The following is a 24041-nucleotide window of genomic DNA, read 5'->3' on the forward strand; positions in this document are numbered from 1 at the left end:
CTTTTTGAAATCCAGATTCTGGGGCCACGCTTCAGACCTGGGGGAGCCAGGCGTGGGAACTTGGAACCTGGAATGTTCATAAGCTCCCCAGGTACCTCTGACATATGCTGAATGGAGCCCCCCCGCCCTGGTATGTTGGGGTCTCTGGTTCCAGGCTGCCTCCCTGGAGTTTCACCCTGCAATTCATGTCCCCTGCCCCTTCCCTCCCCTCCCCCCCCATCACCCAAGCACCTGTAGAAACTTAAGTAGTGAAGTCTTCTGTTTTATGTCACAGCTTCTCCTTAGTTTCTTTTCACCATCAGTCCCGGGGGATTCTCAGGAACATTTTCCCGATATCCTGAAGTTGTTGGCACCTCACCCTAGATTAAAGGAACACGTAGAATCAATGGCTACTGAAGGCACCAGTCATAATCTACCAAAGTTGTCACAGGTAAAACTCAACTCGCCCAGCTCGCTCGCGATGCTTCGTTTGGCTGTTGTGTGGGCAAACGTGGGAGTGAGCCCTACCTCTCCTTCGGTTCCTGAGAAGGAAGAAATGGAGCCACTAGTGGTTGTGTTCTTTGCTAGAAGGTTCTTTCTTACAGATAAAACTGGATTTCAGACATGGTCCTGGGGGTTTTTGGTTTCATTACCTTCATTTTTCAGTTCTTGGTCAGATCCAGCTGAGAGAGATTTGATAGAAGTAAAAAGGAGTTGGCCTGCTTCCCCTGGAACCATTCAGTCTGGGTGGCTTTATCAGCTTAGGGGCGGAGCCTGGGAAGAGGCCTAACAACCCCTCCTTTCCTGCTTTTTTTGTTTGTTCAAGCTGCTGGTCTTTGAGCACCAGCTGAGTTCTTTGTGCAGAGACAACTCCATTTGATCCCCAAGTGGAAGTAATTTTATATTCCCTCACTGTGTCTTACACATCAGTAGACTTCCAGTACATATTTGTAGCCAGGAAGAGGGAAGCAATTGGGGAAGAATTAAGTCCTTGGAAGGAAGGATGGACATTTATGCCCATTTTTGAAGACAGGGGAATAGGGAACCATGGAGAGATTGGCTCCAGGCTCTGGCTTTCCCAGAACAGGGCAAGTGGGCAGAAGCTGGGGCTCAGAAGTCCAGACGTGAAGGCAGGATTTAGCACTGAAAACCGAGGCACCTTGAAGCAACAGTCTACCTTCCATTCGTGCCATGTGTTCTTCTCCTGTATGGAAGCCCTGTGATCTCCATGGCTTCTTGGGTTCTCTAATAGGCAGGAAACTTACTTTTTCCCTGCTTCTCTCCCTGCTCCTGAGAAGTGATAAAATGCAGGTGTGCCTGATTTAAAGGCGGGGGTGGGGGTGGGAGTGGAGGCAGATCTTCTGAAGTCAGAGACCCTTAGTGCATTTCAGTAATGTTTGAAATAATTAGTACATGATTGAGAGCATTAATAGTGAACTGAAGAAGTGCCTGGAGTGACTTCTCATTGCAGCTCAATCAGAAATGAGGGAAAATAGCACCCTTGGCTTTCCAGGGTGAGCCAGCTGGGGAGTGAGGGATTGGGCTGCTACACCAACTTTGCTTTGTGAAGCAGTGTACTCTCATGTGGACAATGCCTGGGGCTCATGGAAAGTTGAGGGTGCAGCCCTGCTGGGGTGCTGCAAAACCCCTGAACTCCCCAGGTTAGATACTGTGAAAAACTACATCCTTCTTCTCCTTACCTCACTGTTCTCTCCTGACTATACACTATTTTCCATCTATCTACCATTTGGGGGGCGGGGGTGGCTAGGGGTTGGAGGGCAAGAAAACAACATGAGCATGTGGATCCGTGGACTATGAATTTAGAGTACAGTTCAGGGTTCTCCAGGTAAATCTGCACAAACACTCTGTCATTGGATTTATTTCCAGATCCATTGTCAAATACCCTCTCCTGGACAAAAAGTCTTGAAAAGGCTAGAGATAATTGATCGTTTTCCCAAACGACTTGTATCTTTTTCAGACTTTTCACCCAAAATCTAGTCAAAAGAGTAGCTTGTCCCTAGTGCTTTTGACTAGTATAACACGGAGCTCTAGAACCTGAGGTAACTCCACAGGCCTGTGAACAAACCTGTGCCAAAGCCTTAGCAAAAGTCCTTTTGGAGCTGGGGGTGGGGCAGATGGCCTGGAATGGCAGTGAAAGCTGCCAGAAGGATTGAGTGATAGGATCTACTCTCACTGCATGCCTTGGTTTCCCTCAGGTGGTAACTGGGGAAAGATTTGGCTAGGAGAGGGATGGGTGCCACACTCTACATCTGTCCCCTTCACCATAGCCCAGGGTGTCTGTCCCCTACATGCCTTTCTTTCCTTGCCTAGGGAAGTTCCTCTGTTTCACCCAAGCCTAGCATGTCTTCGTTGCAGATACCCTGTGGCCAGAAGTAGGAGATATGTCTTATCACCACACACACACACCCCAGTTAAGCTGTGTGTCCACTCAGTGATCAGGGCTATGCGGTTTTCTCTCTGTCCCCGGTGGGTAGCAGTGTCAGAGGACAATGCTGGTCCTGAGGTGATACTAATATTTGGCTCTTTCTTCGTCCAGGAAAATCCGGAGCTCCCACACTGTTCTAGTCAGGAGGAAGCAGCGGCAGGGGGAGACTGCGGCAGCCTGGCAAACCCAGTTAAAGTAGAGGGGGAGGGGCAGCAAGGCGACCAGGAAGGCCAGGCAGGAGAGGAGAAGGGGGACGCTGCCTCTGCAGAAGCTACCTCTGCCAAGGCTGGCAAATGCCAAGAAAAGAAAAGGAAGCATTGTCAGACTGGAACCCAAGATCCAGAGGTGCCCACTAAAGCCTCAAAGCCAGGTACTGACTCTACCCAGAGAGAAAGGGGCTTGGATGAGGTGCCGGGGCTCACCAGCGTATGCGGGTTACTGAGCCTCCATTGGAGGGCTCTGGGTGTGCCACCTAGCTCTGGCACTCAGCTGTGCCACCTCAGGGCACTATGAGGCCTCTGTGAGAGCATGCACAGTTCCTAGCATACTGCCAGGGCTCATTGATAATAAGGAAAAGTCAAGTCATGAGGTCAGGCCCCGTATCAAGTAATGGCATCTCATGCCCTTAATGGTATTACCTCTTTTCAGGCCCACCTGTCCCTATTCTCATCTCCATCTCAGGAATGGGGGAGCAGGGAGATACGATCAGGCCTCGCCCTCCTCCTTCCCAGCGGGGTGCCCAGAGGTAGACATCAGAAGTGGCAGCGGCAGCCTCACTTCTTTCCAGGACAGGTTGGCAGTGCCAGGATTCGGTACCAGCCTTGCAGGGCTGGCTTGGTCCATGGAATGGCAGCTGCTCCTGCTGCTGTTGAGTGAGATGCCTGTTGCATTGGAGTCAAGTCCCCAGGGCTCTTAGACATTCCCTGCTCGCATTTCTCTTCCTGTGGGGCTCCTAGAAACCTCCTGAAGCCTTCTTCAGGGGATCCCATTCCCAGTGGCCATTGAATCTACTCTCTGGGAGGCAGGGTGAGAGCGGCAAGCTGAAAAATGAATGCGGTTCTTTTGCCTCAGAAGTGTTGTCTGTGAAAGTAAGGTTGGTCCATCTCTGATTTACTGCTTTCTCAATCACAGATCCTCCTGCTGACCAGGAGGCCAGAGCTGCTGTCAGTGTTCCACTGCCATTGTTTGTTGACGCGTCTGACCTTGAATGCGCCCTATGCATGAGGTATGTGATGGGTACTATCACTTCTTGCCTGAGGCTTCTTCTTCTGGGGAGTCTTGGCCTTTCGGCCAGTAACCTCTTGTTCAGTTGGTTAGCACAGAAATGCACAGTTCTAACAGAATGAAAATCACTCTGTTGTTTGTCACACGGGCTAGCTTGTTTCCTTTGTTTACAGATTATATTACCTGCACTCCTGACTTGGAAATACCTAAAAAGTGGGAAGAAAATGGTCTGCTTAGAAGTCATAGACTGATGGCTACATCCTGAATGTCTTTAATTGGGCCTTCCTGAGATTTTTTTTTTTTTTTGGTTGTTGTTAGATGTGAATGTTCGGAGATAGGACATATAATCTCCAGTTGGCCATGATTCCCCTCTCTCCGGACTGCCTTACACCAGCCTGTATCTCATATTTGCATTACTTTCCTAGTACCTTGTAGGTATTTGAGTTCATGACCCTGGAACTAATCTCAACTACTGGATCAAGATCTCAAACCTCAAGGGCTCTTGTGAATGCCAAAGGCCTATTCTTTGGAAGCCAAGTAGAGGACTGATTTTTCATTTTGAACAATATTAGTAGTAGCCGTGTACTACTTGACCAGGCATCCCTTCTCTACCCAGTGGGGAAGCAAATTATCCACACACCTGCCCATGCCCTCAGAAAAAGAAGCTGGTGGACTTTTTTGGGGCTGTGTGAAAAAAATTACTTTCATTTGTTTCATTTCACAGCTGTGACTTTGTGGCTAAGAAGAGTTGCTCCAAAGCCAGATGGCCTGGGCTTGAACCCTGGCTCTGCCACTTACTGGCTGTTTGACCTAGAGCAAGTGATTTTCTCTGCCACTGTTTTCTTGTCAGTAAAATGGAGAAGAATAGTACCTATCCTATGAGGTTGTTATGATTAATTGAGAGAATCTATTTAAAACACTTAGAATAGTGCCTGACATATAGTAAATACTCCATAAATATTAACTTTTTCTAAGCCAGAGATTCTTTAACTTTAGGCCCACGGATGCTGAAGGAAGTTCTGTGTATGGATTCTAATAGACCTGTGAATTCCCTGAAGTTTTATGTAAAAATGTGTGTGTGTGTGTGTGTGTGTGTGTGTTTCCAGAACAAGGTCCACAGATTGCAGTAGAGTCTCAAAAGTGTCTTTTTTTTTCCAAGATAGCATTAAAAAAAGACTGAGGTATTTGCATAAAAGTAGAGATGGTTGGCCCAAGAGATGTCAAGAAAAATCTTTTGATCTACCACACACTGGGATCCAGCTTCCCAAGAATCCTGAGATGTTTTCTTGCCCTTTGCAAGCACGTATGCCTTCCATATCAATCACATGCATTTGTATTTGGAAGGACTTTTCTTGTCCACATAAAAATGAGTAAGGTGGCCATTACCTGGACATGTACTTTTTCTTTCTCTTAAAAAGAAATTGAGTTGTCAGATTGGCTGCTGAGCCCAGGCAGACCTGAAAACGAACAGTTCGACAGACGGAATGCAGTAGCACCCAAAGAAAGCCTTCCAGATACAATCAGGAATTTTAGGTGGAGTGAGTGAGAGTGGGGTGGACTATATAACCAGGTACCTTTGACCCCTCACAACAAAGCAGCAGGTGGGTCATGGTGGAGCCAAGGTAAGAGGCAGAGAAACTCTGCTTCGCAGCAGAGAAATGGGCCTCCACCATCATGCCTCTAAGCCTGCAATGTGAGCCACAGTCTTTCAGGTGTCAGACTTTGCCATACTTGGTTTAGCTTGTTCAGAAAGCCCAAGTCTTTGCTGGATGTATCCTCCTTAACACTACTCCCAACATCCAGCCAACACAAAATCAAACACACAGACTCATCCTGTTTGTGTTTTCACTGAGGGCTCAGAATCCTGGGTTGAAGTTCTTTTGTTCTGTTTCCTCTGATTTCTCCCTTTCATCTTGTTTGTCCCTGATCTCAACAGGGGGCTTCAGAGAAGGGTTAGAAATTTGCTCCAAGAAATAAACACCAAGAGGATAAGACCCCCTTCTGGTTTATTCACCCTGAGTTTAAAAGCCATTATTTCCCTTATCCTGCCCCTCTGTTCTAAGTGAGACTTCAAAACAAAAGCCCATCTTTGTCTGGGGTAACTGTTGTATAGGCTGGTAGGTGATAGGGGGACTCTAGCTGCTTTAGGGAGCAAAGGAACACGCCAAGTCCAGAGAACATTTCTGACCTCAAGGCTCTTAAAACTGTAGACCTTGATCAGAGGAATGTAATTCCCCTTCCAACAGGGTTTGTCTGTAATGCAGAAATCAGCTGTTGAAAGAGACTATTTCATATACATGCTTTAGTTTGAACACAGTCTTGACAAAGTTCCTGTATCCACCTCTCTAGTACTCCCCCCCTTTTTATTGTCATTAGGATTATTGTCAGGTTCTATTATGACCTTCATGTGTCTTTTGGGGAGAGGGTGTTTAAGGGTTGAGATATTTTCAAACCATCTGCTGGGTCATGAAACTAGACATTTGTACCTCCTGTACAAGTTTCTAGAATGAACTCTAATCCTGTGGTGCTGCACTGGTAGAAGACAAGTTGGAGTATGAAATCCATCTGACTCTAGAGAGAAACTCAGGAGCAACTTGTATGTTTTGCAGGGAAAAGGATAGGAAAAGAGAATGGGACAAGAACTGGAGCATGCATTAATGAGACACTCCAATCTCCAAGTCCCCCTGGCTGGATTGGGAGAGCTCTGTTGAGGGAAGTTGCTCCGTAATTCTAATCCTTTGGAACTCTGCCCCTCAATCTTTTGTGACTGGAAACCTTCCCTTGAGATTTACCAGCTGGATACTCTTGACACTGGGGACCACCTCTGGAGCTGTTGTGGAACACCACCTTTGGGGTGACAGGATATTTTGAGATGTGGAACAAGAATGTTTGATATTTTAACCACTTACCTTATGGCCCAGTGACCTCCTTGTCAATTGAAATGAAACTTTGTTGTATTTAACCTAGTTTTAGCTACTCAGATAGCTGGGTATTAAGGAGGTTCCCCCTCACACTGTCTCTCTCCTTCCTTCCTTCCCTCTCTCTTTTTCTTTCTCTTTCTCCACCCCCTCCTTCTTATTCCTTCTTCTCTCATTTGATAGCAGCAAAAGAACACAATACAAGGATGTAACTGGTGGGAAAAGATAGCTATTTCCAGACAAGCCAAGCATTTAATCCGGGCTGACATCTAACTGAAAGCATTTATTATTACTATTGTTTACTCCACCATTTTGACAATGTAAAATGCTTTCTTGTGAGAAAATCTGTGTCTACTCTGATTTATAAATGCTTCCCTGAAGTGTTTCCTGCAATCATTACCTAAAGTGGTAAATAAAAGGGAGAGAACTTCAAGTATATACCTATTTCTAGCTCTATCTATATATACAGAGTTCTCTCTCTCTCTCTGTCTTTCTGGGGTGGAGAGAAATGGAAGGGAGAGAGAGAACTGTGTTGTCTGTATGTGTGTCTACACATGGATGGATGCTGTCTGTTCTAAGAGATGTGCACACTGTTGCAGCTGTGTCATATAGTGGAGAAGGAAGAGGAGCTTGAGAATCAGGTGTGACTTCATACCCTAAGCCCAGCTACTTCCTAGCTAGATGTGTGACCTTGGGCAAGTCATTTAACCTGTCTAGGTCTTATTTTCCTCAGTAGTAAAATGGAACTAGTCATCATTATTGCCTATTAACATATGAAGTTAATTTATTTGAAAAACAGTATTACACACACCCAGAATAGCAAGAGAAATATATTCCACCTGTTTCTTGTCACTTTATTCCATCAGCCTCTGTAGAGGAGCAAAGTAGCCCTGAATATAGAAGCAAATTGAGACTTGAATGGTGATATATTCTGAGCATCTGAACTTAGAATTATTTCAAAGCAAACATTATATAGCATCTGTAGCAGTCTTCTTGTCTGTGACCACTCAGATCAGGGGCATTTTAATCACAATTCTTGCTAAGAGTTGCTGTTTCCTTTTGTGTCTGTTTCATTCATCTGCTCATTAAATGTCAGCATTTATTGCAGTTGATTAGCTAGTAATATCACTGCTGTTTTATAAAAGGCCCAATTTTGAAGCTCTCAGGATAAACAATTTAGCAGGTACGGATTCCTCAATCATCATCATCATTAGTGTCATTGACTAATGTGTAACAAGTTTTCAGATTCATAAGACTCAAATTACTGAAGAAGTGAGATTTTCTGATTTGGCTGCTCCGGTAGATCACAGCAATGGTTTCCAAATCAGCCTGCAAGTCACACTTGTGAGACACATTCTAAATTGTGAAATATACACAATGGAGAAGTACATAAAATTAAAAATGTATTCTCTTAACAAAATATTTTAAAGAGGCTACTGCTGCAACCATTCTCAGTTCAAAAAATAAAACATGGCCAGGATCCCAGAAGCCTTCCTTGTGCCACTTCTGAATCATGACTCCTTGCCCTTTGCCCTCCAAAACCACTGTCCTGACTTTCTTCTTTTTAAAAATAGTTTTACCACCCATGTATGCATCTCTAAATGGTGTAATTTAGTTTTTACTAAAAACTTTATATAAATCGAACTATCCAGAACACAGTTCTTTTTGTTCTGGCTTCTTTTCCAGACTATTAAGGTTTATTCATGTTACTGCATATTGGTGAAGTTTGTTTATATTTCATTCATGTAGGGTGGCCCATTGTGTGAGTCTACCACAATTTCTTTACCAGTTCTATCATAAATGGATATTTGAGTTGTTTCTAGTTTGGAGCTATTACAGACAACGTTGCTATGAGCAGTTTTTATGTATGCTAATGCATATAAATCTTTGCCCATCTTCAATTGGGTTATCTCTCTTTTTCTTACTGACTTATAAGGGCTTTATGTATGTTCTAGATATTAGTCCTTTGTTAGTCATGTGTACTGCAAACACCTTCTCCCACTTGTGGCTTGCCTTTTTGCTCTCTTAATGGCATCTTTTAATGAACTTATAAGTTCTTTGTTTTAATGTAATGGAAATTATTAATCTTTTCATTTATTTTTTAGTGGGGATTTTTTTGGTGCACGTCTTGCCTAAGAAATCTTTTTTTTTTTTTTACCTTGAGATCACCAAGATATTCTATTGTGTCTTTTATAAGCTTGACTGTTTCACATTTACCTTTCCAGCCCACATGGAAGTGATTTTTGTGTATGGTGTGAGAGACAACCCAACTTCACTTCTCCATATGGACAGCCAGCTATCCCAAATAGCATTTATTGAGAATGCTATTCATGTATTGAAAATCCCCCCTCCGCTTTGAAGTGCCACAGTTGTCATAAATCAAGAATCTGGGTCTGGGTCTATTTCTAGGCTTTCTGTTCTATTCATGGATCTATTTGTCCTTGTGCTAGCACTACACTGTTTTAATCACTAGAGCTTTATAATAAGGTCTGGTGTCTGGTAGAGCAAGTCCTCCCACACTGCTGCTCTCAGAAGTGTCTCAGCTCCTCTTGACCCTTTGCTTTGCTTTTATACAGTTTAGAAATCAACTTGTCAAGTTTCATAAAAACAAACAAGTGAAATAAGCCTCTGGGATTTTTATCAGGATTAATTATTAGGTCTTCTTTACTTCCTTTCAATGAGGTGTTTATAGTTTTTTCCAACAGAGGTCTCGTACAACTTTTGTTGGATTTATTCCTGATACTCAGTTTCTTTTTTTTATTTATTTTATTTATTTATGATAGTCACACACAGAGAGAGAGAGAGAGAGGCAGAGACATAGGCAGAGGGAGAAGCAGGCTCCATGCACTGGGAGCCTGATGCGGGACTCGATCCCGGGTCTCCAGGATCGCGCCCTGGGCCAAAGGCAGGCGCTAAACCACTGCGCCACCCAGGGATCCCCGATACTTGGTTTCTAAATACAACTGTAAATGTTACCTTTCTTAAAATCTGGGGTTTTTCATGTTTTTTTGCTGGTGTATAGAATATAATTGTGTGTGTATGTATATTTATCTAACATCCTGGCTAATACTAGCAATTCTCATGAATTCTAATAATCATTCTGTAGGTTTCTTAATTTAAATTTTTTATTTATTTATTTTAGAGAATGGGGGGTGCAGGAGAAGGCAGAGGGAGAAGCAGTCTTTAAGCAGACTCTGCACTGAGTGCAGAGCCTGACACGAGGCTTAATCTCATGACCCTGAGATCAGGACCTGCGCTGAAATCAAGAGTCAGACGCTCAACCAACTGAGCCACCCAGTACGCCTCGTAGATTCTTTTAGATTTGACCAGTTCACCATCACACTATGTGTAAATAATGACAGATTTGGTTTTTTTTTTTTTCATTCTAAACCTTTCCTTAGTACACTGGTTAGGACCTTCATCATAGTGTTTTTGAAAATTAATTTTACTTTTGGCCGATTTAATAACTAAAATTTATTAATTCTGTTAAATAAATGAACTAGTTTCTAAAATAGGAATATAACATTCAAAAAGTAGAAAAGGTGAATCTATCAAAAGTCTCTCTCCTGCTCCAGACCTTCATTTGCTTGTTTTGTTTAATTTCATCATTCTAACAATTTTTATTTGTACTGGTATAGACTTATTAAATATCACCTTTTCAATAACCTGTTCAGTGTCTATCCTGTCATCTTCCAGAAGTCAGATGCCTTCTTGTACTTGTCATATTGCCAGCACTTAGCTCTGTCAGCACACAGCATGTTTGCTGAATGAATAAGTAAGAATCTGTTTTGTGGATAGCTTGTTAAATTTAAACTGATTTATTTTAAGAAACTATTTCTTTCTTTCCCACAAGATGCTTTCCCTTCAAATTCCACTAGAATTTTTTTTAATCAAGAAGGAGGGGATGGGCGCCTGTGTGGCTCAGTCAGTTAAGCATCTGCTTTCTACTCAGGTCATGATCCTGGAGTTCCAGGATTGAGTCTCACATCAAGGTCCCTGTTCAGTGGGAGTCTGCTTCTCCCTCCGCCCCTCACCCAACTCGTGCTCTCTCTCACATTCTCTCTGTGTCTCTCAAATAAATAAAGAAAATATTTAAATTTAAAAAAAAGAAAGAGGGGAATGTGCAAGCAACTGCTAGTCTTTTATTGGCTTATTAAAAATATCAAATCTCTGTCCCTCCCCTTGACTCACTGAATCACAAACCTTATCCAGCGGGGCTTCACCATGTCTGTGGTTTTATTTTTTTTATTTTTTTTAAATCTTTATTTATTTACCATACTCACAGAGAGAGAGAGAGAGAGAGAGAGAGAGAGGCAGAGACACAGGCAGAGGGAGAAGCAGGCTCCATGCACCGGGAGCCCGACGTGGGATTCGATCCCGGGTCTCCAGGATCGCACCCTGGGCCAAAGGCAGGCGCCAAACCGCTGCGCCACCCAGGGATCCCTGTCTGTGGTTTTAAAGCTCTACAAGTGGCTCTGATAATTGGGTTTGGAGACCAATACAGAGAAGATTCACCTATGCAGAGATTAGTAGAATTGTTTAATACAGTGATTCTCAATCCTTGCTGCACATAAAAACCACCTAGGAGCCTTAAAAAAATTCCTGGTGCCTGACCCTTACCCTGGACCAACTGATCTGAGTCTCTGCAGGTGTGGTCCCTGACATCTGTGTTTTTTAAAATTTTTTTAATTTTTTTTTAATTTATGATAGTCACAGAGAGAGAGAGAGAGAGAGGCAGAGACACAGGCAGAGGGAGAAGCAGGCTCCATGCACCGGGAGCCTGATGTGGGATTCGATCCCGGGTCTCCAGGATCGCGCCCTGGGCCAAAGGCAGGCACCAAACCGCTGCGCCACCCAGGGATCCCTAAAATTTTTTTATTGGAGTTCAATTTGCCAACATATAGCATAACACCCAGTGCTCATCCCACCAAGTGCCTCCCTCAGTGCCCATCACCCAGTCACCCCAACCCCCCGCCCACTTCCCCTTCCACTACCCCTTGTTCATTTCCCAGAGTTAGGTGTCTCTCATGTTTTGTCACCCTCACTGATATTTTCACTCCTTTCCCTTTATTCCCCTTCACTAATTTTTATATTCCCCAAATGAATGAGTCCATATAATGTTTGTCCTTTTCCGATTGACTTATTTCACTCAGCATAATACCCTCCAGGTCCCTCCACATGGAAGCAAATGGTGGGTATTCATCCTTTCTAATGACTGAGTAATATTCCATTGTATACATAGATCACAGCTTCTTTATCCGTTCATCTTTCGATGGACACCGAGGCTCCTTCCACAGTTTGGCTATTGTGAACATTGCTGCTATAAACATTGGGGTACAGTTGTCCCGGTGTTTCACTGCATCTGTATCTTTGGGGTAAATCCCCAGCAGTGCAATTGCTGGGTTGTAGGGCAGTTCTATTTTTAACTCTTTGAGGAACCTCCACACAGTTTTCCAGAGTGTCTGCACCAGTTCACACTGTTCACCAACAGTGCAAGAGGGTTCCCCTTTCTCCACATCCTCTCCAACATTTATTGTTTCCTGTCTTGTTAATTTTCACCATTCTCACTGATGTGAAATGGTATCTTGTTATGCTTTTGATTTGTATTTCCCTGATGGCCAGTGATGTGGAGCATTTTCTCATGTGCGTGTTGGCCATGTCTATGTCTTCCTCTGTGAAATTTCTGTTCATGTCTTTTGCCCATTTCATGATTGGATTGTTTGTTTCTTGGGTGTTGAGTTTAATAAGTTCTTTATAGATCTTGGATACTAGCCCTTTATCTGATAGGTCATTTGCAAATATCTTCTCCCATTCTGTAGGTTGTCTTTTAGTTTTGTTGACTGTTTCTTTTGCTGTGCAGAAGCTTCTTATCTTGATGAAGTCCCAATAGTTCATTTATGCTTTTGTTTCTCTTTTTTTAAAATTTTTAAATTTATTTATGATAGTCACAGAGAGAGAGAGAGAGGCAGAGACACAGGCAGAGGGAGAAGCAGTCTCCATGCACCGGGAGCCCGATGTGGGACTCGATCCCGGGTCTCCAGGATCGCGCCCTGGGCCAAAGACAGGCGCCAAACCGCTGCGCCACCCAGGGATCCCTGCTTTTGTTTCTCTTGCCTTCATGGATGTATCTTGCAAGAAGTTGCTGTGGCCAAGTTCAAAAAGGGTATTGCCTGTGTTCTCTAGGATTTTGATGGAATCTTGTCTCACATTTAGATCTTTCATCCATTTTGAGTTTATCTTTGTGTATGGTGTAAGAGAATGGTCTAGTTTCATTCTTCTGCATGTGGATGTCCAATTTTCCCAGCACCATTTATTGAAGAGACTGTCTTTTTTCCAGTGGATAGTCTTTCCTGCTTTGTCAAGTATTAGTTGACCATAAAGTTGAGGGTCCACTTCTGGATTCTCTATTCTGTTCCATTGATCTATGTATTGTTTTAAAAAATTCCCCGGGTGACGGTGAGGGCTGGTGCGGGGAGGAGCAGGAGGTAGGGTTTACAAAAGAACACAAGGAAATGTTTGAGGGTGACAGGTATGCTCGTGACCTCAATTATGGAGGTGGTTTCATAGGTGTGCACATATGTTGAAACTTACCAAATTGTACACTTTCAGTATGTGCGGTTTATGCACGTCAATTATACATCAATAAACCTATTTAAAGAAAAAGCTCCCCAGATGATTCTCACACGCAGCAATGGTTGAGAATCATTGTTTTAACAGAAAGAGTATACGACTGGAAGGTGAAAGTTGGATAGACTTTCGTCTGCTAACAGATAAGTAACTTCCTCCCCCTCTGGACCTCAGTTTCATTCTAGTTGGTGGGTTCAAATATTTCTGGAGTACTTTTCAAGCTCTGACATTTTGGTTCTGCTCAGCCTGGCTGTGTGGGCCAGGCTGTTGATGCACCTCCTGGCCACACGAGGGGGATGTGCAGCTGGCTGCCTCTTCCTCTCAACTGAACACTCTTGTGAGGTCAAAATAGGCTGGTCAGGCATCTGTCTTTCCCTTCTGCCTGTCCTTTGGTGAGAGCGAGCCCCACTTCTGAACCACCATCTTCAGCCGCCCTCATCCAGTGGTCCTGCTGCAGGTGAGCCTTTCTTTTTAAGCAAAGTAAATCTGTGAATCTCTGAATGTATAGAACAGCTTTTAAAAAGATTCCCCAGATTGCTTTGAAAATATCCAGCTCCTGCAAAGCAATGAAAGTAGGATCTAATTGAAGTATATGGATGCATACCTACATTTGTGTGTGTGCGTATATATATACATACATACACACGTGTATGTGTGTGTATCAGTAAGCACATTGATAGTATTACTCTACTGCCTCTAAGAAAATAATCCATTCATATAAAGGGCAGTTATGTGTGTGTTGCAGGTACAATATTGAGATCCTTCAGGCAGTAAACATTGCTTAGGTGAAAAATGGAATCAAGGTTAGCAAAGAAGCTAAGTCTTTTTCCATTGTATATGTGATATAAAGTACATAAGTGAGTAAATGTGTGAGACAGTGTGTGTGTGTGTGTGTTTGTCTCTGTGTTTACATAACCTTAGGAGAACAGGTTGGCTAAATATTTTAGAACCTAATCTATTCAGACACTCTGGGAATTAATCTCTATTTTTCTGGGACTGGCAGGGAAAAACAATCTGGATGCCAGTCAGAAGAGACTGACTATAACTGATGTTACAAAATGATCCAGCTATGTCATAAATATTGATAAATGCATTATTTTAAAATCCAGGTCAGAAATAAGAAAGCAAATGCTTTTCTGAAGTGCAACAATAGCAGGAAATTATTTTAAAAAGAAAAGACCCCTCCCCTTACACATACGGAATTTTCTAAATAATACTATAAAACCTTAACACTAAGTATCTCTGTCTTTTGTCTTGTTCATATTTCTTCCCTTTTGATTCCTAAATTTCAGATTATTCTATGAGCCAGTCACAACACCTTGTGGGCATACATTTTGCTTAAAATGCCTTGAAAGATGCCTAGATCACAATGCAAAGTGTCCGCTATGCAAAGATGGTCTTTCACAGGTAAGACATTCTTTCTTTCTTGATTAGGTTAGCTTATTTGGAATTGGATACTAAAATGGTGGCCTGTTGGATCCCAAGCCAGTACACTGTGCTAGGACAGACTACTCCCTCAGACCATCTATCTATTTTTCCTGTTTTAGAGCTACCTCTCCCCTCTTCACCCAGTCCTTCAGGAAAATGAGGCAACATCCAGCTTTTTATGAACTGTCAATAGTGAAATCGATTTGTGGTGGAAACCAAAGTATTCAATTGATGAAAAATAGGTATCCTGATGCTAAGTCTGTCATGGTACCTGCTTCACTGCAACCTTAGGTGAATCCTCTGTCCTCTCTGGGCTTGGACTAGATGAGCTCTGAAGTCTCATCATCATCATCATCATCATCAGTGTTTATTCTGTGGTTTGAAGGGATCACTCTCAGGTCCCCAGAAAAACCTCACAGATCTTCAGTGTGGTCCTTCTCCCCCTCCCCCCCAGGAGCCACTGTACTTATTAGCAGATACTTGGCTACTTGGAAAGCTCTGTGGCTTCCAGGTCATCTAAAAGGAACCACACAGGCTGCCACTGTTGTTTTTCAGATGGCCTTGATGGAATTCCCAATAAAACAGGAATCCCTGGAAGCTCATCTTGTTTGCCCTCCCTTGGGGACTTATGCAGGACACATTACAGTCAATCTTAGTGTTCTTTGACCTCTGTTGTCCCCGAGAAGAGGTCAGACATGCAAGGCTATCTCTAGGTGAATATAGGTCCAGAGAAGTCCCATGTTGAGCTTTCCCAACACCCAAGCATTTGAACTAAGGAAATCGAGTGAAATAGTCATCCAGGATAACCCTGGAGGTATATGTGGACTTGGAGGGGAGGCTCACCATCACACCTTGCCTGGATCAGGGGGATGGGATCTGCTGGCTTGATTGTAGGTGAGGAGTCCATGGTCCTTAAAAAACACATTGTGTTGTGGTAACACTACAACACTCAAATAAGCAGAAAGAAGAAAAATCTACCCAAATGTTCAGCACCTGGAGAAAACCACTGTTAACATTTTAGTATGTGGCTTTCCTGGGTTTTTGTTTTAGCATCAGCGGAGGAGTCACCTCTTTCTTGGATTAGCTACCTCCTGAGTCATTGCTTTTCCCCCAAAGATTGGGGCTGGGCAAAGCAGTTCATCTTCTGCAGTCAGGTGATGGCAGTGACTGAGAAGGCGTCCTAGAAGCAGATGCTGTGGGGTCCCAGACTCAGAGACTAGAAGATCTTATTGTCTGCCTCTGTGTATTGACATAGGGGCGCACTTAACACTATTTCCAAGAGAGAGAAATATTGTATTCCAATCCTGTTCACTGCGGAATAGATACATATGGGCCCATACTGGGAAAGGAAAAAGGGTCTCAAACCAGCAATTTTTATACTCAGGAGCTCCCCCTGCTGGATCTATGTGGGTAGTGTCCATAGCAAGCAATTGGCAGATGTTTTTAACTCCCATTGTCTGGTTCATACAGTTGAATTCCCACTGCTTACAAATCCCTGGATACACATGAAGCAGGGGTATCCAGAAGGATAGTAACAGTGACAAATATACCTGAGTTTGCTTCTGAATTCATGGTTTATAACATAATTTCAGTGATACCTAGATGATACATTTTTAAAACAAATAGACAAAATCACCAGTATTTAGCTGAAGTGCAGGGGGGGAAAATATTTAGATTGGCAATATCCAGAAGCCGAGAATTGGGGTGGGGTACAGTGGGGGTGGGATAGGTCAGGAAAAGATAAGTGCTTGAAAATGGCTTTTTTGTTCCCTAAACCTTTTGACCACAGACTTTCAGTATATCCCAGATGGAGACCATTTTTTTGTGAGCTTGTAAATGCAGTAAGCAGAAAAAGGAAAGGGAAGGGTTTCCTCCCCTTTTGGACAAGAACATAATCTCAATTTGGTGTTTAGGAAAGCTGTGAGACTTTTTAAAACTTCAATGCAGGTCTTTTTCCCTTATTAAAATATTTTTGTCTAATTATAAAAGTAATTAGTTGCATGTAACATCCAGAGAATATACACATTATGATGTTATTAGCTGCTAATGTGTGGGTCCAAGTTACTCCAATATGTGGGTCACTGAGCTATTCTACTCATTATATCAGAAGTGCTTTGTGGTTTTCCAATGACTGCATAATATCTCATTGCCCTGTTCCCCCTATAGTGCTTGGCATCCAGAAAATATAGCAAAAATGTCATAATGGAAGAGCTAATAGCTAAATTCCTTCCAGAAGAACTCAAGGAACGAAGGCGGCTTTATGAAGAAGAGATGGAAGAACTTTCTAAGTATGTATATGCATGTTTCTCTTTTTTCAGTTTCACTCATAGCAGGTCACAGAATTGAATGTGCACATTTCGTACTAACTTCTCACTTGGCAATATCATGTTGGTAGCTTGACATTGGCCTTGGTGGGAGTATCTACACTACAGAAATTGGCAAATGCTATAAGCCAGAGCTTTACCCCCCACCATAAGCCAGTTGTTCAGTGCTTACCAGCACACCACTGAAGAAGCATAAGTCAAACCACAGACCAGGTCACATCTTGGCCCTTGTGACTGGGTGTTGCTGGTAGGAGTAAGTTGTAGTAGCTAAATCAGGGGAACTTATGGAGCATACAGAAGACTGCAAATACATTAGAAGGTACTATGAGGTTAAGAACTTTGGTGCCAGACATACCTGGGCTTTTGACCCAGTTTTGCCACAAAGTGAGTATACTTCGGGGCCTTAGGCAAGTCAATTGACCTCTCTGGGCCTCAATTTCCTCATCTGTAGCTTGGGAATAATCAGTTCTTACCTCACGGACTTCTTATGAAGATCAAATGAGCTGGTGCACGTAAGTACTTAATCAATGGTAATAGTGAGACTGCTGTTTGTTCTATGCCTCCTCTGCCAGGCACATGGGAGGTGAAGGGTAAGGATGGGAGATGGAAGTAGGGCTCCAAGCTTTCTGCTTGTCTCGAAGAATAGCTCACTGAGGAAAAGCAGGAGGCAGTCTCTCACTTCTGCCTCTCCTACTGCTGCCCTTCCACCTCCCAATCCCTAGTGGAATCCTCATAGCATTCTGGGGGCAAGGTTCCCGATGGCAAAAACTGCTCTGGTTTTCTGGCCACCCTGTAGAGAACGTTTCTAAACTGCCCCTGGTTTATTTGAGTAGGCCTCTTACTTCAAATGATGTTTGCTTGGGAAGCTAAAAATTAAATCCTTTTTTTCCCATTGACTTATATAGTAGATCTACTCAGGGCATCTTTATTTTTGATTCTTAAATTTGCCTCGGTCTCTCTGAGCCCTTTTCTCCAATATCATTTAATGCCTTATTAATAAACACTGGAAGATACCAGAGAAATATCTATTTGAAGAAATCCTAAACTTAATCCTTTGGGGATTTGGGAAGATGGTCTTATATCTATTGATAGTTTCCAGTATTGGACTTACCAGACAACAAAGAAAACAGTGATTCAGGAGGAGCTTGCCCAGTTGGTGGTTTCCCATCAGTCTGGGTGTCTGCATCTTCATGGGCACTTGCTGAAGGGCAGATTCCTGGGTCCTAACTCCAGAGCTAATATACCAGTATCTCTGGGGGTCCTGTAACCTGGTTGTCTGGATTTAAGGGCCCCTGGTGACTCTGATGCACGGGAGTGTTTGAGCATCACTGGGCTAGATTACACTTGCCCCTCTGTTGCTCCTGTCTCCTTCTAGCTGAGCCTGCCAAGCAGATCTCCTGGGGGCTTTGCAAATTTGAAATGCTTATGGAGAACTTGCAGAGATTTTTCCACCATCCCCCTGGAGAGCTAGGTTCACTTTTACCACCAGCAGGACACCTGAAGAGATTGTTTTGAGTAGAGAGCAGGAAAGAAAGAAAAAAAAATATGAGGTATAACTATCACCTACAACATGAAGGTACTATAGGATGTCTTTAGCCAAATTAGAACGTACAGGGTATCAGTTTCAGTCTCTCAGTACTCAGGCTAACCTCTGCATCAGGCAGTGGAACTCAGCCTGTAGTGTCGGTTGCATCACAGTATTTTTTTTTATCAGCCATCAAAACTTGAGGTCTTCTTGCCTTCCTGTGGGGGAACCACAAGGTGACGTTTGACCAACCTTTCTGTGTTCTGCTCCATTGCTTTGAGAAATCCACGTCATTTGCTCTTCCTGACAGCTTAAATAAGAACGTGCCTATTTTCGTGTGTACTATGGCCTATCCCACCGTTCCTTGTCCCCTGCACATCTTTGAGCCTTGTTACCGTCTGATGATTCGTAGATGCATTGAGACAGGCACAAGGCAGTTTGGCATGTGCCTTGGAGATCCTGTCAAAGGGTAAGTGAGGACCTATGTGAGTAAAGGGAGGTTGGGTGCAGAGGGATTTGGGTTTACTTTGGGATGCTCCCAGGAGATGGGGAGGCACAGCTCCTGAGATTTAGCCAGTTCGTGACCATGTGTGTTTGTAGAGACCAGGGTCTCCCTGGTCTCTATTTTACCATGTAATACGCTGCCTACCCGGATTAATCTTTTGTTAAATGAGGGGTATATACTATAAAATTTGTTTTACTGTAAGACTGTGGGCACTGGAGTCTTACTGCCTGGGTTTATATTCTGGCTTCAGCCTTTGAGCAAGTTTGACTTTGGGCAAATTACTTAACCTTTCTGTGACTCAATTTCCTTATCTGTAAAGTGGGTACAATAATAGCGCCTACCTCATTGGGTTTTTTGGGAAGATTGGTGAGTTAATACACATAGAGCACTGAGCACAGTACCTAACACATAGTATATGCTCAATAAATGAGAGCAGTTATATTATTACATAAAGATTTTTCTTTGCACAGGCACTGCCTGTTGTGTAGTTGCAGCTGTGGACCCCAGGACAGGCAAATAGGCAGAAGTCCCTCGAGGCACAGCCTAGGATTACAGAAATGGCTGGGGGCCAGGCCACAGAAATAAATGAAGAATTTAACTTTTTTATACATGCCTATTAAGCAGGTTCGCGGAGTATGGGTGTATCCTGGAGATCAGAAATGTTCAGTTCTTTGCTGATGGTCGCTCTGTGGTGGACAGTATAGGCAAGAGGCGCTTCAGGGTCCTCCACCAGGGCCAGCGAGATGGTTACAATACAGCCGACATTGAATACATAGAAGACCAAAAGGTAAGGGTGGCCAGTGCCAAGAATCCCAAAGCCAGGCTACCCGATAGCTTGGCACACAAAGATGTTTGCAAAAGAATTTCTCAGCACTGTTGAGGGCCTTGGGATTTCTCACCAAATTGTTACAGCAACATTGAAGGCTGCTGGATTGCTGCTCAATTTTAGAATGGCATCAGGAGCACTCCATGTCCAGGCTTTCCCTGCTTCATTCCTGAGTTGTATTCATGCATAAGAAATGCCAAGCCAGACCAACAACGCTGGGGCCCATTCAGCCTAGGAGTTAGGTCTTTGCCAGAGATACCAAGGGATAGATCTGGAGCGATGTCTATACATGTGCACTTTATTTATTGAGTTATTTATATTTTCAAACTTTTTCTTTGGAGATATTTGTGGATTCACACATACATGTGTATTTTTAAAAAATATTATATTTATTTATTTGACAGAGCACAAGCAGGGGAAATGGCAGGCAGAGGGAGAGGGAGAAACAGGCTCCCCGCTGAGCACGAAGCCCAATGCTGGGCTCAATACCAGGACCCTGGGATCATGACCTGAGCCAAAGGCAGACTCTTAACCGACTGAGCCACCCAGGCACCTCCATACATTTGTATTTTTAAATGTGCAACCTGGTTAAGAGTTCTTCCCTATAACCCATCATCCTGTAAAGCAGAAAGACACCATGTCTGGTTAATTCTTGGTGTTCTGGACTAATGAATAGAAGAGGTAAATAACCCATGTTCATTTATATTTACATTCACTACACAATACAAGATTAGTAAATGTTTGATCAACGAATGAATACATTTGACTTGCAAAATAGTTACACAGTGAGACACAGATACACTCATGTCTCTCTGCCCGCTGGACAATGGAAAAGCAGATATAAAACATGAAAAGGAGAGAGGCATAAAGCAGCATAAGCTAGTTTAACAGCACGCCTCCACCCAAGCCAGTTGGCATCTCTGGTTTTGTCTATCTTGCTGTTTCAGCTAATTTACCCAAAGGAACCTTTCTCCATCCTCTACCCTTGGCAGATGGGCAGTTACACACAGCCCATCCTCTGGCTGAGGAACCTTTCACACACCACACAGGAGAAGGCTGGGAGGGTGAGCCTTCCTAGAGAGGCAGGCTGGATTGCCCAAAGGGAGTCAGTGTCAGCAGCGGCTTTGGGAGCAGTGGAGAATATAGAGCGCTTCATTTCCACTTTGATACTTTCAGGTTCAAGGAGAAGATTGTGCAGAGCTCATGGGATTACATAATTGTGTCTATGAGCAGGCATCATCGTGGTTTCATTCGCTCAAATCATCTCTGAAGAATCGGATACTCAGTCACTTTGGTCCAATGCCAGAGAAAGATGCTGATCCCCAGGTATATAAAAATGTCTCTTTGTAATGGAATGCCCCCACCAGATGAGAGAACCTAGGGTTTGGGATTAGATGGGTGCATGGTTGCCATTTGGCAGAGCAAGCGCAGAGAGGAAGATGAGTCCAATTTGATATTGTTTGGCTGAGCAGTGGGCATCATGGGTAAGACCCAAAGGATCCCAAATCAGAATTGAAGTAATAAAGTAAAGTGGTAGGAACTTAGATCCAAAGACAGGTTTTAAGAAAGAAGCCAAGTGACAGATTGGGAACACAGACACCAACAACAGAAGAACCTTCTGTGGGAGTCCAGATTCACACCACGGTAATGTGTGGGAGTGACAAGATTCATGCAAAGGCCAGACTTAAGAGAAGGGTATCCTGGGAGCTAAGACCAAAAGCTTCCACTTCTGGGGAGCTTCATAACCCTCTCCCCCATTGCTGCAGGAGCTTGGATATGGGACCAGCTACCTTACAGGATTCCAACTGCAAGACCACAGAATCTTTTCACACCTGGGTCTCTCCCTACTTAGCCCTGTAGGTCTAGACCCTTGTCATTGTCTTCATCAGGGGTGAGCCGGTCATGAGCAAATAGACACAATCTTTAAATTTACCCTTGGCTGAATTACACTAGAAAGCAGTTCATTAGGTTCTACTGGATCAGTCTGTTTCCTGGGAGGACAGATCCATTTGAGATATCAAGTTGTAGATCAGAAGCTCTTCAGGGAAGTAGAGATAGTTAAGTTTCACAAAACTTTGCTTGCTTGGTATAAATCAGACAATATTCTCTCTAGAACAAGGCTGGAGATAACCTAGTCAAATATTTGCCCATGATCACCTTTCCTACATTCTGAGCTGGCTCCTCTACATCAGCACTCCCTGATTTCCTTGATTCTTTACTTAAGACTCATTCCCGACTCTTTTACAATAGTAACATAGAATATGTATGTTCTGATTTCCCTGCCAAGAGACTGATCCTTAGCATTCTAGCTGTGTGAACTTGGGTAAGTCCCTTCCCTTTTCTCAACCTTTCTCCCAGCTCTAAAATGAGGGAGGTAGATGAAGAAATCTCTAAAGTCCCCTCTTCCTCTTGCATCTGGGCTATAAGACACCAATCTGTTCCCCAATGAGCTGAAACATCTCACTTTCTCCAGACCACAAAGGTGGCTCTTTTCCCCCATGCAAAGGCATCATGAATGTTGAAGGGAGAAAGGCCAGTCAGTACTTCCCAGTGACCTAGCTCCTGGCTCTGGGCCACTGTGACTCAGGACTACATCAGAGCTCTGAGCAAGCTCACGATGAAGTGTAATGTTCCCCTTCACCTTCTGGAAAGCATTCTCCCTCAGTCAGGCAGAAGGTAGCAATCAGCAATGATACAGCATCTTCCACAAGAGAAAACACAGATGCCACGGAGTGATTCATAAGGGCTCGATGACATAGAAAGCTGAAATCTTGGGTTCATTTCCTTTCTTATTAGAACTGTTATCATGTTGCTTTGGCAGCAGCAGCAAAAATAATAATAATAATAATAACAACAACAACAACAACCAGTTTGATCCAGTCAGTGCTGCAGCCCCAGTGGTCCCATTAATAAAAATGTTCTGAGCCTCAGGAGATTTCTCAGAAAGAACCACAAGTATTAACATCAGCTTAAATATCTTTGTTAATAGCCCTGGGAAAAGAAGTTTAGAATATGTTAATTTCACATTCAGAACTAATAATAGGAGGGAGAGCCTGTTACAGATCACAGTGAGGGACAAAAAAGAATTCAAATGAAGCTACAGACACAGAGAAGCCAAGAAAGAGCAAGGTTTGGGGGAGAATTAGGTGAACCAATTTGGAGGCAAATAGTCCCACATGTAGGTGGTCTGACCAAAATGAAATTCTCTATAGTCTAAACTTCTGAGAGTTGTGAGCTGAGAGCCCATTTCAGACTTTGTAGGAAATAAGTCGGTAGTGACTATATCATGTGCCGGTGAAGCTGCTGACAAGCAGAATTGGTGAAGAATTCGTGTGGAATGGGAAAGCTCTTTATTAAAAAGAAACCTGGGAACAGAATACATTTCTAATGTGAAGGTGTTTTCAAATTGGACTTTTTGCAAAGTGGGATTGTTGTACTTTTGGGCTATGGATCATAAGCTTTGGTTTCAGAGGAGGAGAAGCTAACTGTGGCCTTCTAGAGTGACACGGTGTGTGTACTATATTGCCTTCGGCCAGAAGCAAGAAAATAAAGGGAGTTAAGAGACATGCCAAGCACAAGGGATCATGGGAATTGAAGGCTCACATGTGGTGTGTGTCAGTCCAAAGAATCTAAATGGAATCTTCAAAGTAGAACAAATGGAGTAGTGAACATTCTAGCTCACAGAATCACAGTGGCTAGGAGGTATAGGGTATCTGTTAGGATATTGATTTGTTTACTTTGACAACTACTAAAAATAACTAGAGGTAGCTTGAGCCAGATAGAGGGCTAGAGCAGCTCTATTCGATGAGATCATTCAGAAATCCAGTCTCGTTCATCACAAAGCTCTACCATCCTTAGAATGTTGCCCTGTCTTCCTGATAGAAGAAGGCTGATCATCACCATGTTCATGCTCTAGCTGAGGGGAAGAGAGAAAGAGTAAGGCAGAGGGCACATGCCCTGTTCCCAGAGCATGACCCAGAAGTTGCACATAGAACTTCCCTTTACATCTCATTAGCCAGAACTTTGTCTCATCGCCTCCCCTAACTGCAATGCAGCCTTTGTTTTCTGCGTGGCTACATGACCAGCTCAGGCAAGGAGGAAGTAGACCTGGGGGGTAAATAGCAGTGTTTACCTTACACAGAAGCAGTTCCACCTGGGATATTTACCTTGTGGCTTGGGAAACCTGCAGACTGATCTCATTTCTGTGGGAATAGGATGAACCCATCGTGTTTTTCTGTT

The 24041-nt window shown here is 43.4% G+C and overlaps 1 protein-coding gene across 7 annotated transcripts in view; it reads left to right on the top strand.

The window, feature by feature from the left end:
- The window catches only part of LONRF3 (LON peptidase N-terminal domain and ring finger 3), a 40155-nt gene that overhangs the window by 11282 nt on the left and 4832 nt on the right, over positions 1 to 24041 (top strand). For 2 of the 7 annotated variants that reach the window (XM_025431294.3, XM_025431291.3), the window contains 7 exons: positions 2537 to 2795; positions 3557 to 3650; positions 14487 to 14601; positions 16789 to 16910; positions 18782 to 18940; positions 19601 to 19763; positions 20979 to 21128. In XM_025431294.3, coding sequence (XP_025287079.1) covers positions 2537 to 2795; positions 3557 to 3650; positions 14487 to 14601; positions 16789 to 16910; positions 18782 to 18940; positions 19601 to 19763; positions 20979 to 21128 — 1062 coding nt within the window. Of the gene's footprint in view, positions 1 to 274; positions 431 to 2536; positions 2796 to 3556; positions 3651 to 14486; positions 14602 to 16788; positions 16911 to 18781; positions 18941 to 19597; positions 19764 to 20978; positions 21129 to 21568; positions 24039 to 24041 lie in introns of those variants that run through there. The other 5 variants (XM_025431293.3, XM_025431290.3, XM_025431289.3 and 2 more) reach the window with 4 other exon arrangements.

Source organism: Canis lupus, chromosome X (assembly GCF_003254725.2).
Source record: "Canis lupus dingo isolate Sandy chromosome X, ASM325472v2, whole genome shotgun sequence".
NCBI lineage: Eukaryota > Metazoa > Chordata > Mammalia > Carnivora > Canidae > Canis > Canis lupus.